This window comes from Eriocheir sinensis, chromosome 59 (assembly GCF_024679095.1).
Source record: "Eriocheir sinensis breed Jianghai 21 chromosome 59, ASM2467909v1, whole genome shotgun sequence".
Lineage (NCBI taxonomy): Eukaryota > Metazoa > Arthropoda > Malacostraca > Decapoda > Varunidae > Eriocheir > Eriocheir sinensis.
This window is the reverse complement of record NC_066567.1, coordinates 1,604,475-1,619,320: the sequence shown is the minus strand read 5'-3', so window position 1 is coordinate 1,619,320 and position 14,846 is coordinate 1,604,475. Positions and strand designations below refer to the sequence as shown.

Below are 14,846 nucleotides of genomic sequence, written 5' to 3'. Positions count from 1 at the left end.
CAGGTCCTTCTCTGCCTCTGTGGTGGATAATGGAGCGTTTCCCATGTGGTATTGGTATGCTAGATATCCTCTCCCAAGGTGCAGGACTTTACATTTTTCCTCATTGAATTGTAGCAGCCACTTTTTGTTTCGTTCCTGTAGCTTGGTGATGTCTTCTTGTGGGAAATCCGCAGTCACCTCTGCGCTGTTAGGCTCGTGACCAGGCCGTGGGAGAGAGTCTACTAATCCCTTTAATTTAGAGGATTAAGCCCCGAACGGTTAATTTTCCGTACGGCTTGTCAATATTTATGTGCCTGACCTCGGGGAAGAGTTATGGATTAGGTGTAATTTATGGAGCCCGGTCAGCGATTTAGGGCGTAGTGGCGGCCATGGCAGCTGCAAGTTGTTCTCTATCGTTTTCTCTTCTCGTTTTCTGTTCTTTTTTTTCTTCTAGTTTTTTCTCTATTGTCGTTCTGTTCTCGTTCTCACTTACCTGTTCTCCAATCCTGTAAACAGTCTGCTAAACCCTTCTCTAAATACTTTTCTAATACTCCGAACACACCTAATCCTCCTCGCAGGTGATTGAATGCGATCTTCACCTGACGGAGGGGCTGCAGGTGGGCCGTCTGGAGGTGGGCGGCGACGTGGAGGGCGCGGACGGGGCGGGAGTGCTGGTGAACGGCGTGGACCTGTCTGCCGTGGCGGGGCGCGCGGTGCTGATGGACGGGCGAACGTATGTGGTGCGTGGACGGAAGGTGTTCACGGCCGGGCTGGCCACGACGCGTCTCCGGGCAGGTGGGTGACTGGGCAGGTGATAATTGGGGCGGTGCAAGGGAGGGGGTATATACCTGTGTGCCTAGTTACAGGGGTCTGGTTTTATATTAGTTTATTGCGTTCATGTTAAAAGCTCTTCTTCCTTGGCCATTCCCTTACAAGCTCTTCCTTCCTTGGCCATTCCCTTACGTCCTTATCACGCTGTTCCGATATCCTTTCTTCCCTTCCTTCTCCCCCCCCCTCAGTGAGCCTCGCCGGCGTGTCAGTGCAGGACCTGGTGGTAGTGGGCGGCGCCGTCAACAGGCCGCCTCCCCGCTTGGCGTTCCGCGGCCCCGTGGCGGTGCTCGGCGACCTGTGGGTGAGTGGCTGCCGCGCCAGACGCCTTGCTTGCCGCAGGGGCGGGAAGGTGCTCGTGTTACGGAGAGCAAGTGTATATTGGTCATGTTCCTGAGCTCTTTAGAATCACGGCCGCGAGTATAAGAGTTGATGGGATTGAACCGTTGAAGATTGACTGAGGAAGAGTTCATACAAGCGTGAGAACTGATTATTAAAGATCAGCGCATTTGTAAGCTGTTGAAGGTTGAAATAGTGCAAGTTCAAACAAGCGAGAATACTAATTGTTAAAGATTGACGCGTTTAAGTTATGTGAGGCAGTTGTGGCTAGTGCTGGTTCGTTTAAAGCTTCGAATCACTCCTCACTGGTCACGGCTAAATGACAGAACGGCACATTCAGTATTTTAAGGTATGACTCTTGTAAACTCGTAAGCTATTTTGTTTAATGTTCTTGCGCTCTTTAGTTTAGTAATTCAGGCTGGACTCCCATAACCAGACTAACTACACTCGTACAAACTATTACTACTACTACTACTACTACTACTACTACTACTATCCTCATATCTCCAGTAGTTTCTTGCGGCTGCGTGATTCTAGAGGGCTCGTTATGATACATTCTTTTCGTCTTTGCATAGTGACTGAATTGAAGCACTATGTTAATCCTATGCGTCATGATATATATAGTGATTCTTAGTTATGTTATAGCATAGACCCCAAACTTTGCCTTCGCCGCGAAACTGTGTCGCATTCAATCGTCCAATACCACAATATTGGACTCTTAGGTGAAGCAGTCAAGTGAATCTTATGAAGTGACCACAGCGGGAAGCTTAATATTGGACTCCATGCGGAAACTAACTGAGAATAGACAGTAGGAAGTAGTTAGCAACCTGGCGGGCAATAAAGCAACCTGGCAAGCAATTAACTTTCTCGGGTCCTTGGAGAGTAATGACCCGCGTTCTCTTCTGCCTTCTATCTGTTTCTCTTCCTTCTTTTTCTCTTCCTCCTTTCCCTTTCCTCTAATGACCTGCGTTCTCTTCTTCCTTCTTTTCCTCTTCCCTCTTTTTCTTCGTTTCCTCTCCCTCTTCCTCTTTCTCCTCCTCGTCCTCAGGTGACCGGTCTCGTGGACGGCGTGGACCTGGCAAGACTGTTCTCCGAGAGGGTCACCATGAACGGCCATCAGACGCTCGTTGGCTCGTACCACTTCGAGGCGCTCAGAGTGGAAGGTGAGGCGCTTCAAAATGTATACACGACCGTACGAACTTATAGATATGTTTAGTATTAATGGGTGTTTATATAGACCTAAGTGTTCCACCCATTCTTTGCTAACTTATCTTAATTATGTATTGTGGGTTATCTTTTCTTTATCTTTTATTTCCTTTGTTTTCCTTTGCTTTAAATTTTTTCTCTATCTTTCTCTATCTTCCTTCTCGTGCAGGCGACATCACAACCACCAGCATAAACAACGTGAGCATTAGTGACCTGGTTCTCCGCGCGGGTCAGGCCAGGCAGGTCATCGTGGGCGCCAAGCTCCTCGCGGGCGGCCTGCTGGTGGGTGGCGGCCTGCGCGTGGCGACTCTCAACGGTGTGGACGTGACGAAGCTGAACCGAACGATCGTGACGCTGAATCAGGGAGCGGCGACCGTGCGGGTGGACGTGGTGAGTGGACTGGTGGTGGTGGTGGTGGTGGTGATATGGATGTGATATGCAGATCTATCCACCTCAAATCCCTCCTGCAAGATCTCCTTCAGTGCCCTCTTTCCCTTCTTCAGCGGTTCGAGGGTTCCGTGCGGTGTCTCGCGGGTACGGAGGTAACGGGCACTGTGAACGGTCACGACCTCTCCGTCTTGGCCCAGCGCGTGTCCCAGATCCAGCACCGCCTCGCCCAAGAGCAAAGACGCATTGCAGACATCCTGGGGCAGTTCGGCTCTCTTAACGCTGACAACTATATCAAGGCCAGAGGTAAGGAAGGGAGAGAAGGGAGGAAAGGGGGAGAGGAGGAGGAAATTTATACGTGAAAATGACATCCTAGGAGCATTCGATAGGGTGTGGCATAGTTTAGCGACTTATATCATTACGTGTCTGATCTCCTCTTTCTCTATTACTAAGTGTCAGTTCTTCTTCTCATCCAGAGTTATACGCCGAAATGACTCCAGGATCATTCGATAGGGTGTGGCACAGTTTACGGTGACTTATTATATAACTACGTGTCTAATCTCTTCTTTCTCTATTACTAAACATCTACTCTCCTCCCCATCCAGAGCTATACACAGAAATGAGATCTTGGAGCATTCGATAGGGTGTGGCATAGTTTACAATGACTTGCTATATAGCTGTCTAATCTCTTTCTCTATTACCAAGCATCTCCTCCTCCCCCATCCAGAGTTATACGCGGAAATGGCATCTCTCGAGCGCATCTTCCTGCCGAGAGAGACCGACGCATACGGGATGATGTGGTGGGGCGCCGTGCCTGGTGTTACGACCGGCCACGTGCTCAGAATCTCCAGCTGTCATGTGCTGCTGTGTGGATGTGACCGCGAGAACCAGTACTTCGTGGTGAGGAAGGAGGGGAGGAGGGAAGGGGATAGCAAGGGAAGAAGAAACCGGAGAGGAAAGGGAAAGTAGTAGAAGACAGGAAAGTAATAAGGGGATGGAAAAATAGGAATAGAGGACAGGAATGGAGGGGAAAACAAGGGAAGGGAGACTTTGATAAACGAAGGGAGTGGGGAGGAGGGAAGGGAAGGGGAGGGCAAGGGAAGAAGAAACGGAGGAGAGGAAAGGGAAAGGAGTGGAAGGCAGGAAAGGCAGGAAAGGAAGGAGGAAGGGGATGGAAAAATAGGAATAGAGGACAGGAATGGAGGGGAAAACAAGGGAAGGGAGACTTTGATAAACGAAGGGAGTGCGGAGGAGGGAAGAGAAGTAGAGGGCAAGGGAAGAAGAAACGGAGGAGAGGAAAGAGGAAGGAGTGGAAGGCAGGAAAGGAAGGAGGAAGGGGATGGAAAAAAAGGAACAGAGGATCGGAATGGAGGGGAAAATAAGGGAAGGGAAACTTGGATAAACGAAGGGAACAAAAGATAGCGAGTAGAAGAAATTAAACTGAACTACACATGCTCTGAAAAACCTAATATAATCTGACGCCTTAAAATTCGTGGTGAGGAAAGAAGGGGGACTTAACTAAAACGAATATTAACTAAAGTGAATAAAGATGGAGTAAATACCTGAAACACTTGCTCGAAAAAAAAAAAAACATCTCGCTAATAACCTTCCGAGACCTGCTTAAAATTCTCCCCAGGTTGGCAATGACACGAGTCTAACACCTGTCCCCCACCTGAGCAGCGGGCAGGCCATCACTACGCACCAAACTCAAGATGGACAGCACCTCCTCTCCGTTCACTCACAGTAAGTAAACAGGGGAGGAATTTATTGTAGACTTTCTCAGCGCGTTTTATAGAATTTCTCGGCGCGGGGTTAGACTTTCAGCGGTGAATCTTGCAGTCAGACACACTCATTCTTAATACTCTGTTCTCTTGCATTCTTTCCTCCTTCCTTCCTCTTTTTTTTTTCCTCTCTCCTTCCTTCCTCTTTTTTTTTTCCTCTCTCCTTCCTTCCTCTCTTTCTTTCCTCTCTCTCCTTCCTTCCTCTTTTTTTTTTCCTCTCTCCTTCCTTCCTCTCTTTCTTTCCTCTCTCTCCTTCCTTCCTCTTTTTTTTTTCCTCTCTCCTTCCTTCCTCTCTTTCTTTCCTCTCTCTCCTTCCTTCCTCTCTTTCTTTCCTCTCTCTCCTTCCTTCCTCTTTCTTTCCTCTCTCTCCTTCCTTCCTCTCTTTCTTTCCTCTCTCTCCTTCTTTCCTCTCTTTCTTTCCTCTCTCTCCTTCTTTCCTCTCTCGTTCCTTCCCTTCCCTTTCTTTCCTCTCTTTCCTCTCTCCCTTCCCTCCCCTCCCGATCTCACACAGCACTAGGTCACACACGCAACACCAAGTCCCAACACAAACACCACCTCATAAATAAGCCTTGTGCAACCTTAATACCGCCACCCTTCAACCCGTGTCTCCATGGCTAGGCGCTGGTCGTATCTGGGTCGGTGTGTTGGTGGTTGCCGGCTGGACGCTCCGTGGTGTCTCGATTTATTACCCCTGAAGGCTTGTTGAATACTGAAGCGTGAGGGACTTGTTTGTGTAGGCTGTTTTGCGCTTCCTGCCTGTATCTCTGTTAAAGGTTGTGGTTTTACGGGGGCCGACTTGCGCTGTCTGTCTCTCTCTCTGCCTGTGTCTGTCTCTACCTTTGTGTCTGTGTCTCTCTGTCTGTTAAAGGTTGTGGTTTTACGGGGGCAGACTTGCGCTGTCTCTGCCTGTGTCTCTCTGCCTGTGTCTGTCTGTCTCTACCTTTCTGTCTGTGTCTCTGTCTGTTAAATGTTGTGGTTTTGAAAGTTCCAGTGGGTCATATATTTTGGGTTGGAAAAAAAATGAATGGAAGACGGAAATGGAACGGAAGATGAGGGAAGGGAGACTTGGATCTACGAAGCTGCCCTCTGCTGCCTTTGTTTCCATTTTGGCATAACCTTCCTACAAATATTCTTGGCATAACCTTCCTACAAATATTCTTGGCATAACCTTCCTACAAATATTATCGTCATAACCTTCCTACAAATATTCTTGGCATAACCTTCCTACAAATATTCTTGGCATAACCTTCCTACAAATATTCTTGGCATAACCTTCCTACAAATATTCTTGGCATAACCTTCCTACAAATATTCTTGGCATAACCTTCCTACAAATATTCTTGGCATAACCTTCCTACAAATATTCTTGGCATAACCTTCCTACAAATATTCTTGGCATAACCTTCCTACAAATATTCTTGGCATAACCTTCCTACAAATATTCTTGGCATAACCTTCCTACAAATATTCTCGGCATAACCTTCCTACAAATATTCTTGGCATAACCTTCCTACAAATATTCTTGGCATAACCTTCCTACAAATATTCTTGGCATAACCTTCCTACAAATATTCTTGGCATAACCTTCCTACAAATATTCTTGGCATAACCTTCCTACAAATATTCTTGGCATAACCTTCCTACAAATATTCTTGGCATAACCTTCCTACAAATATTCTTGGCATAACCTTCCTACAAATATTCTTGGCATAACCTTTCTACAAATATTCTTGGCATAACCTTTCTACAAATATTCTTGGCATAACCTTCCTACAAATATTCTTGGCATAACCTTCCTACAAATATTATCGTCATAACCTACCTGTCGCTTCTTCCAGGTGTGTTGGCGGGGACAGCATGCAGGTCAAGGTGACATTAGCCCACCGCTCCTCGGCTCCTCTCATGCTCCAGGGCCTCCTCGTGGACTGTGCCATGTTCCAGGCTGACGGGGAAGAGTACCTGGTGATGGCGCTCTACAGGAACAGCGGCGACGAGGGTACGGTGTTGAATCCTCTTCGGTAGTGTTTCCAGAGGCTTATTGGTGTCCGATTCTCTTTGGTGGTGTTTCCAGAGGGTTATGAACTAGTAATGGCCACCCTTCCTCTTGCTCCTCCTCTTAACCACCCTCTTAGTCCTCTTCCTTTTGACTCTTTCCTCTTGGTTCTAATATTTCTAGAGGCTTATTATATTCTAAACTCAAGAGACTCTAAACAACTCTTATCCCAAACCTCCTTCACAAACCCAAGACTTAATTTTCCTTCCTTCGTCCATCAACACTTTCCTATCCGCCGGCAGCTTACGGCAGCGAGGCGGAAACTGAAATGGTGGTGGTGCGCGTGGCCGCCTCCTCCGCCAGCCTGCACGTGGTGACTCGCTGGCAGACTAAAGCACTCGTGGTGGACCTGGACGTGACGAGGGTGAGGAAATTTTGATGATTTAAGACTTTTGCCACTTGCGATTTTGGCTCTTGTTTCCTTGTTCTAAATGACTGAGTTGCCATTTAAGGTTAGAGGTGTTAAGATTTTGGCTCAGTTTCCTTGTTCTAAATGATTACTTGTTCTAAATGATTGAGTTGCCATTTAAGGTTAGAGGTGATAAGATTTTGGCTCAGTTTCCTTGTTCTAAATGATTGAGTTGCCCTTTAAGGTTAGAGGTGTTAAGATTTTGGCTCAGTTTCCTTGTTCTAAATGACTGAGTTGCCATTTAAGGTTAGAGGTGTTAAGATTTTGGCTCAGTTTCCTTGTTCTAAATGACTGAGTTGCCCTTTAAGGTTAGAGGTGTTAAGATTTTGGCTCAGTTTCCTTGTTCTAAATGACTGAGTTGCCCTTTAAGGTTAGAGGTGTTAAGATTTTGGCTCAGTTTCCTTGTTCTAAATGACTGAGTTGCCATTTAAGGTTAGAGGTGATAAGATTTTGGCTCTGTTTCCTTGTTCTAAATGATTGAGTTGCCATTTAAGGTTAGAGGTGATAAGATTTTGGCTCAGTTTCCTTGTTCTAAATGATTGAGTTGCCATTTAAGGTTAGAGGTGATAAGATTTTGGCTCTGTTTCCTTGTTCTAAATGATTGAGTTGCCCTTTAAGGTTAGAGGTGATAAGATTTTGGCTCAGTTTCCTTGTTCTAAATTACTTGAGTTGCCATTTAAGGTTAGAGGTGGTAAGATTTTGGCTGTTTCCTTGTTCTAAATGACTGAGTTGCCATTTAAGGTTAGAGGTGATTAGATTTTGGCTCGGTTTCCTTGTTCTAAATGATTGAGTTGCCATTTAAGGTTAGAGGTGATTAGATTTTGGCTCAGTTTCCTTGTTCTAAATGATTGAGTTGCCATTTAAGGTTAGAGGTGATTAGATTTTGGCTCAGTTTCCTTGTTCTAAATGATTGAGTTGCCATTTAAGGTTAGAGGTGTTAAGATTTTGGCTCTGTTTCCTTGTTCTAAATGATTGAGTTGCCATTTAAGGTTAGAGGTGATAAGATTTTGGCTCAGTTTCCTTGTTCTAAATGATTTGAGTTGCCATTTAAGGTTAGAGGTGATTAGATTTTGGCTCCGTTTCCTTGTTCTAAATGACTGAGTTGCCATTTAAGGTTAGTGGTGTTAGAATCAAATGTTTTTTCTCCTCTCTCTCTCAGGCTGGAGATACGTGGTTCCTCCTCCTTGCTAACTCCTACGGCTACACCTCCGTCGACAAATACGTGACCACCTCGGAGATCCTTCGCTGGGACTCTTCTTCCAGACAGGTACGGTGTGTCATGTCTCCTGTTTTCTCTAGTTTCCTCCATCATGTCTTTCCTATAATTACTCCTCTTCCAATCCATTAATTTTCCTCTACCAGTTCATTCCTACATCATCTAACTATTCCATATTCTTCATCTTCGTCTATTTCCTTTACTAACTCATCTTTTCTCTTCGAACTCCTCTCCTACTCCTGCCTCTCAGCACCTTACAAACCACACAGTCAGTTTTTCTGCTACTAATTTCATTTTCGAATTTGTCCGTATACCACGAACTCGAATTTGTCCGTATACCACGAACTCGAATTTGTCCGTATACCACGAACTCGAATTTGTCCGTATACCACGAACTCGAATTTGTCCGTATACCACGAACTCGAATTTGTCCGTCTACCACGAACTCCATCTTCTAACACCTCTCCTTCCTTCCGACAGTTCCGCGCCGCCTCTGAGCACCTCGCCAGCCACGTCTCCAGCGGGTCCTTCGTTCAGGTTATGGGCGAGACCTTCCTGGTACTGGCGCAGGGCATGGCCGCGCCCCCCAAACAGACGCCCTTCGCCGCCTCCTGCTCCTCGAAAGTCCTGGTGAGTGTGAATTATGGGGATTTGTTCTCTTTCGGTCTCCTCTTTGGATTCTTTTTTTTTTTAGGAGCAGCAAGTGTTTTTTTTATTATGGTTTCCTTTTTTTGTGTGTCCTTGAGCTGCCGCCTTTGTTGTAAAAAAAAAAAATTGTTTATTTATCCATTAGTGTCTTGTTTACAGTTTTCTTTAGTCTTGGTATTCGGGTTTAGTTTTATAGTTTACAGTTTTCTTTAGTCTTGGTATTCGGGTTTAGTTTTATAATTCGCTTTTTTTCCTTGCATATTTTAAGTTTTTATTTTTGAGGAGTTTTGTTCAGTTATTTAGATTTGTTTCTTTACGTTTTTATTTCTTTGATGTTTTCGTTATTTTCTGCGTTTATCTTGATGTTTCCTCTTTTCTTCCTCTCTTTTCTTCCTCTCTTTTCTTCCTCTCTTTTCTTCCTCTCTTTTCTTCCTCTCTTTTCTTCCTCTCTTTTCTTCCTCTCTTTTCTTCCTCTCTTTTCTTCCTCTCTTCTAATCCCCTCTTTTCCTTTTATCCCTCTCCTTTTTTCTTTTTTCTTTCTCCCTTTCCTCCTTTTTCTCCCTCTCCTCTTTCCATATATATTTAAAAGGTTCAGATTTCTATAGCTTCCCTTAGTCCTGCATTAGTCTTATTTAATCCTTGGTTTTAACGGGTCTTGTAATGCGTAAAACTCCTGATGATGATGACGCTGGTTCCTCCCAACACGTGAGGCCTTAACTCCAAGATAAAATTCCCGGAGGATTAAAAGGAAAGTGCCGAAGAGGTCCACTTGAAACTATTAATAAGCCCCTTAATTGGAGAGGGAGGGAGAGAGAGAGGGAGAGAGAGAAGGATAGATAGATAGATGGGAGGAGAGGAGATGGAGGTAATAGAAGAGATTTAAGGGAAGGGAAAGAAAAGAAGGAAGGGAAAAGGAAGGGAAGGGAAGGGAGGAAGGAAGGAAGTAAGGGGAAGAAAGGTAGGAAGGAAGGAAGGAGGGGAAGGGAAAGGAAGGAAGGAAGGAAGGAAAAAGGAAGGAAGAAGGGAAGGAAAGTGAATGAAGGAAGGAAGGAAGGAAGGGAGGAAAGGAGGGAGAATGGAAGAGAAGGGAAATTTAGTTGGAGGAGAGAGAGGAAAGGAAGGAAAGATGGAAGAGGAAAGGAGAAAAGAGGAGGAGGAGAAGGAGGAGGAGGAGAAAGGAGGAGAGAGGAAGGAGAAGAAGGGAAGTTTAGGAGGAGGAAAGAGGAAAGAAGGAAATATGGAAAAGGAAAGGAGGAAAGAGTAAGAAGAAGAGGAGGAGGAGGAAGAGGAAAGTTTAAGAGGAAAAAACCTGGTCATATTAGGCTAGGAGACGCTGAGTATTGGTTCCGATCTCGAGTTGAGTGATCGGAGGAGAGTTTAATCCTCTTTGGCGCTAATATTTCCAGAGGCTTAGGATCCAGTAATAACCGCGACCCTCTTGCTCTTCCTCTTCCTCTTCCTCTTCCTCCTCTTCCTCTTTCATCGTATTTTCTCTGGTTATCGCTTCGCTCTTTCCCTTCCTTGTTTTTCTCTTGCTTCTGTCTTATTTTTTTTCCTTAATTTCCTCTTGATTTTCCTCCTTCCTTCTCTTTCCTCTTACTTTTTTTGCTCTGTTTCCTTCCTTCGTGGTCTCTCTTACTCTTGTTTTTTTTCTTTTCCTGCCTGATTTTTTCGTTTTCCTTCATTTCCTCTTGATTTTCCTCTTACTTTTTTGCAGTTTCCTTCCTTTGTGGTCTCTCGTACTCTTGTTTTTTTCTTTTACTCTTCTTTCTTTTCCTGTCTGATTTTTTCGTTTTCCTTCATTTCCTCTTGACTTTCTTCCTCTTCCTCCTCATTTCCTAATTTTTTTTCACGGTTTCCTTCCTTCGTTCTCTCTCCTACTCTTGTTTTTCTCTTCCTCTTCTTTCTTTTCCTCTTTTCCTTTCTTACATTTCCTCTTAAATTCTCCTTATCTCCTTTCCTCTTGGTGTCTTCATCCCTCTTTCCTCGTCTTTATCTGCTCATTCCTCTTTCCTCCTCTTGCCCACCCCACCACACACCTGTTCACACACCTGTCCACCCTTACCCCTGGCTCCCATCAACAGGTATACCGCTACAACAAGGCCACACGTCACTTCGTAGAGTCCCAGTCGATTGCAGCGTTCGGGGTCGTGTCCCAAACCACCGTTCGTGTCGACCGGTCCGTGTACCTGATCCTCGCCTCCCCCTCCAAGCATTGCCTCTACGTGTGTGTGTACAAACATTCTGAGGTGGGTTAGAGTTGTGTGTTTTGGTTGAGTGGGTGGTTGTTACTCTGTGGTTGACTGAGTGGGTGATTGACTGACTGGAGATTTGGTTGACCGTATTTTCATTATTTTAATTTCTTTTCATTTTTTTGTATGAGGTTACTTAAGATTGACTGGATGACTGACTGACTGGTTGATTTATTCTATGGCTGACTGACTGGGTGATTGGTTGACTGTATGGCTGGGTAACTGACTGACTGGTTGTTATTCTATGGCTGACTGACTGGGTGATTGACTGTATGGCTGGGTAACTGACTGGCTGGTTGTTATTCTATGGCTGACTGACTGTGATTGACTGGTTGACTGCATGGCTGAGTAACTGACTGGCTGGTTGCATAACTGTATTACTGACTGACTGACTGAATGACTTGCTTTCCGAATCATTGACTGACCGACCGACTGACTGGCTAACTTTGCCCGTAAGGAATTCAGACTTAACAGACCTCGGCTAACTTGTTTCCTCATCCCCCGAACTTTAACAGAATCTGACCAAAGCATTTTACCGAAGTTTTTAAAGTTTGCTCCTACATCCCTCTCTTTCTCTCCTCTCGTCCTTAGCTGCCCCACGTACGCAACTCTGACCTTAGATAATCTTCAGCCTCCTCCACTCTTTCGTACGTGGTTCTTGTCCTTTGATACGTATTAATGTCCGTTCGTATTTACTCCCCGCGTTTCAATACTTAACTCTCTGTCCTTAGCGTTTCAGTACTTAACTCTGTCCTTAAAAAACTATGAACCCTTTTCGTCCGTAAAAAAAACTCTGAACCCTTTTCGTCCGTAAAAAAAACTCTGAACCCTTTTCGTCCGTAAAAAAAACTATGAACCCTTTTCGTCCGTAAAAAAACTATGAACCCTTTTCGTTCGTAAAAAAAACTATGAACCCTTTTCGTCCGTAAAAAAAACTATGAACCCTTTTCGTCCGTAAAAAAAACTATGAACCCTTTTCGTCCGTAAAAAAAACTATGAACCCTTTTCGTCCGTAAAAAAAACTATGAACCCTTTTCGTCCGTAAAAAAAACTATGAACCCTTTTCGTCCGTAAAAAAAACTATGAACCCTTTTCGTCCGTAAAAAAAACTATGAACCCTTTTCGTCCGTAAAAAAAACTATGAACCCTTTTCGTCCGTAAAAAAAACTATGAACCCTTTTCGTCCGTAAAAAAAACTGACCCCGTTTCGTCCGTAAAAAAACTGACCCCGTTTCGTCCGTAAAAAAACAAACTATGAACCCTTTTCGTCCATAAGAACCTGTCCTTTACCCGTCCGTCCGTGTTGCCTTTCCCATCCCCCTTCTTAACGTACGTGATTTTCGTCCTTGTGCATAAGATTCTTGTGACGTTTTTAATCACAGCGTTTCACTTATCACGTACGCAACTCCGTCCTTATCTCTCCCCTTCCCTTGCCACGTACAAACTCATAACTACACGTCCTTTTTCTGTCCCCAAGTACATAATTTCACGTACTATTCTAATCACGTACGTTATCATCCCTCGTCCGTACCTTCCATCCTTCTGTAAGCTCACCACGGACATAATACTCAAGTACGTACGTGATTCTGCCCTTATTTCCCTCCCATCCCTTTAGGTCACCACGGACATCTCTTCCTATGTACGTGATCCTGTTAACCTCACGTACGTGGCTTTCCCTCCTTCCCCCGCCGCGTACAAGCCGCTAACCCGCTGTCCTTTGCAGGGGTTCGTGATTACAAGCCAGGTGTTCTTGGTCTCGCCTCTGTCCGTGGTGTCCGTGGCCGCCGGTGAGGACATGTACGTTTTGGTGTCGACGGTCAGCGGTGTCGAGCGCTACAAGGTGTTCGTGAAGGGAGTTGACCCGGACTCTCTCTACCTGTAACTTGTGTGTACAGGTGACCCTCGTACCTGTAAATCTTTCCTTGTAATTAAGGAGTCCAACACCTTGTACATCTATGGCGAAATAAATAAGTTCTAAATCGAGGCTTTCATTTTTAAGACCACAAGTAACCTCTCCGAACTTTTAAAAGAATCCTAAACAGTTGTGTGTGTTTGTGTGTGTGTTTGTGTGTGTGTGTGTGTGTTTGCGTGTTGTGTTTGCGTGTTGTGTTGTGTTTGCGTGTTGTGGTGTGGGTGTTTGTGTGGTGGTGTTGGGGTGGGGTGGTGTTGGGGTGGGGTGGTGTTGGGGTGGTGTTGTGGGCATACCAAGTGACCCAACAACAATGGTAGCCTTCCCACACCTGTAAAACTATATACAGGTGTGTGATACAAGCGTGGCAAGCTATACATACACACCTTCCCCGAACATGACAGAATCCATACGTGTGACATACGAGTGTCTCGGGTAACTCGGACGCGGGAAACGGAAGGGAAGAGGGAAGGAAAGAGCGAAAGGAATGGAAAGAGGGAGAAGGAGGAAAGGAAGGGAATGGAAAGGACAGACAGGGTGAACGGGTAGGGTAAGGAAGTGATTGGAAAGGAAGGGAAGGTATGGGAAGGGAAGGGAAAGGAAAAGAAAGGAAAGGAAACGATAAGAAAAGTAAAAGGGAAGGGTAAGGGAAGGAAAAGGGAAAGGGAGAACAGATGAACACTGATCTCGCTCCCCATACCTTCAGCTTCCCCCCACCCCCCCACCCCCCAACCGCACCCTCCCCAATGGCTCGGTGGAGTGAGTGCACGCGGGTTCGGTCCCCGGGGTGGCGCTAACTGACGGACGGGGCCCAAAATAGTTACCTGGGCTGCGGGTGATGTCCAGAGCCTGTGTGCGTGTGTGTGTGTGTGTGTGTGTGTGTCAGGGCTATTTATATCCGTGTGGAGGGAAGGATTTCGTGGATTGGAGGGACTGAAAATAAAACTAATAGACTTTTGTGTATTGAAATAACTAAAAGAATAACTACCGAGATATTTATGTATTGAAATAACTAGGAATAACAGGAGGGAAGGAAAGGGAGGGAAGGGATAAGGGAAAGAAAGGGAAAGAAAATAATAAAAAGGGAATGGAAAGGAAGGAAGAACAGAGGAAAGGGAAGGAGAAGGAAGGGAAGGGAGAGAAAGGGAAGGAGAAGGAAAGGAAAGGAAAGGGAAAGGGAGAGGGAGGGAAGGGAATGAAGGAAAGACTAGAGAGGGAAGGAAAGGAAGGGAAAGGGAAGGGAAAGGAAGGAAAAAGAGGAAAAGGGAAGGAAGGAAGGAAAGGAAAGGGAGAGGGAAGGGAAAGAAAGATTACAGAGGGAAAGGGAAGGAAAGGAAAGAAAGGAGCGAGGGAAAAAGAGGAAAGGAAAAGCTGTTTATATGTGGAGAGACCGATACATTTCTCTCCCTCCCTCCCTCAATACATTTCTCTCCCTCCCTCCCTTAATACATTTCTCTCCCTCCCCCTCTTTCCCTCCCTCCCTCCTTCTCACTCTTGTAAGGCCTCGTGTCTCTCCATTCCTAGGTCTTCTGTTTACTTGTTTCCTTGAGGTTCAACTTTTCCACTGCGCTAACTTGTTGAAAGAGAGGAAAGATACGGAGGGGTGTGAGGGACGAAGGGAAGGAGGAGGAGGAGGAGGAGGGGAGAGAATGGAAAGGATGAAAGGTAGGGAGAGAAAGAGAATGGAAAAGAGAGGGAATGGAAGGAGGAGGAGTAGGAGGAGGGAAGAGAATGGGAAGGAAAGGGGAGGGATGGGAGGGAAAGAAGAGGAGGAGAAGGGAAGGGAGGAGGAAGGTAGGGAGAGAATGGAAAGGATGGGGGTAGGGAGAGAAAAGAATG

General features: G+C 45.5%; 1 protein-coding gene and 1 long non-coding RNA gene across 2 annotated transcripts in view; one reads left to right on the top strand and one right to left on the bottom strand.

Annotated features, from left to right (window-relative positions):
- LOC126985324 (uncharacterized) overlaps positions 1–13,077 on the top strand; it is a 46,572-nt gene extending 33,495 nt beyond the window's left edge. The window contains exons 29-41 of the mRNA XM_050840079.1: positions 558–774; positions 999–1,111; positions 2,195–2,309; positions 2,522–2,742; positions 2,856–3,045; positions 3,467–3,639; positions 4,376–4,482; positions 6,359–6,516; positions 6,816–6,937; positions 8,142–8,249; positions 8,679–8,828; positions 10,931–11,095; positions 12,822–13,077. Of these exons, the coding sequence (XP_050696036.1) occupies positions 558–774; positions 999–1,111; positions 2,195–2,309; positions 2,522–2,742; positions 2,856–3,045; positions 3,467–3,639; positions 4,376–4,482; positions 6,359–6,516; positions 6,816–6,937; positions 8,142–8,249; positions 8,679–8,828; positions 10,931–11,095; positions 12,822–12,980 (1,998 nt within the window). The 3' untranslated portion in view covers positions 12,981–13,077. The remainder of the gene's footprint in view (positions 1–557; positions 775–998; positions 1,112–2,194; positions 2,310–2,521; positions 2,743–2,855; positions 3,046–3,466; positions 3,640–4,375; positions 4,483–6,358; positions 6,517–6,815; positions 6,938–8,141; positions 8,250–8,678; positions 8,829–10,930; positions 11,096–12,821) is intronic.
- Positions 5,441–6,368, bottom strand: LOC126985326 (uncharacterized). Its single transcript, XR_007738540.1, has 4 exons — positions 6,287–6,368; positions 6,027–6,234; positions 5,741–5,974; positions 5,441–5,688 (listed from the first exon to the last, which is right to left on the bottom strand). It is a non-coding gene; the product is annotated as an uncharacterized LOC126985326 (long non-coding RNA).
- Positions 13,078–14,846: the final 1,769 nt, after the last annotated feature.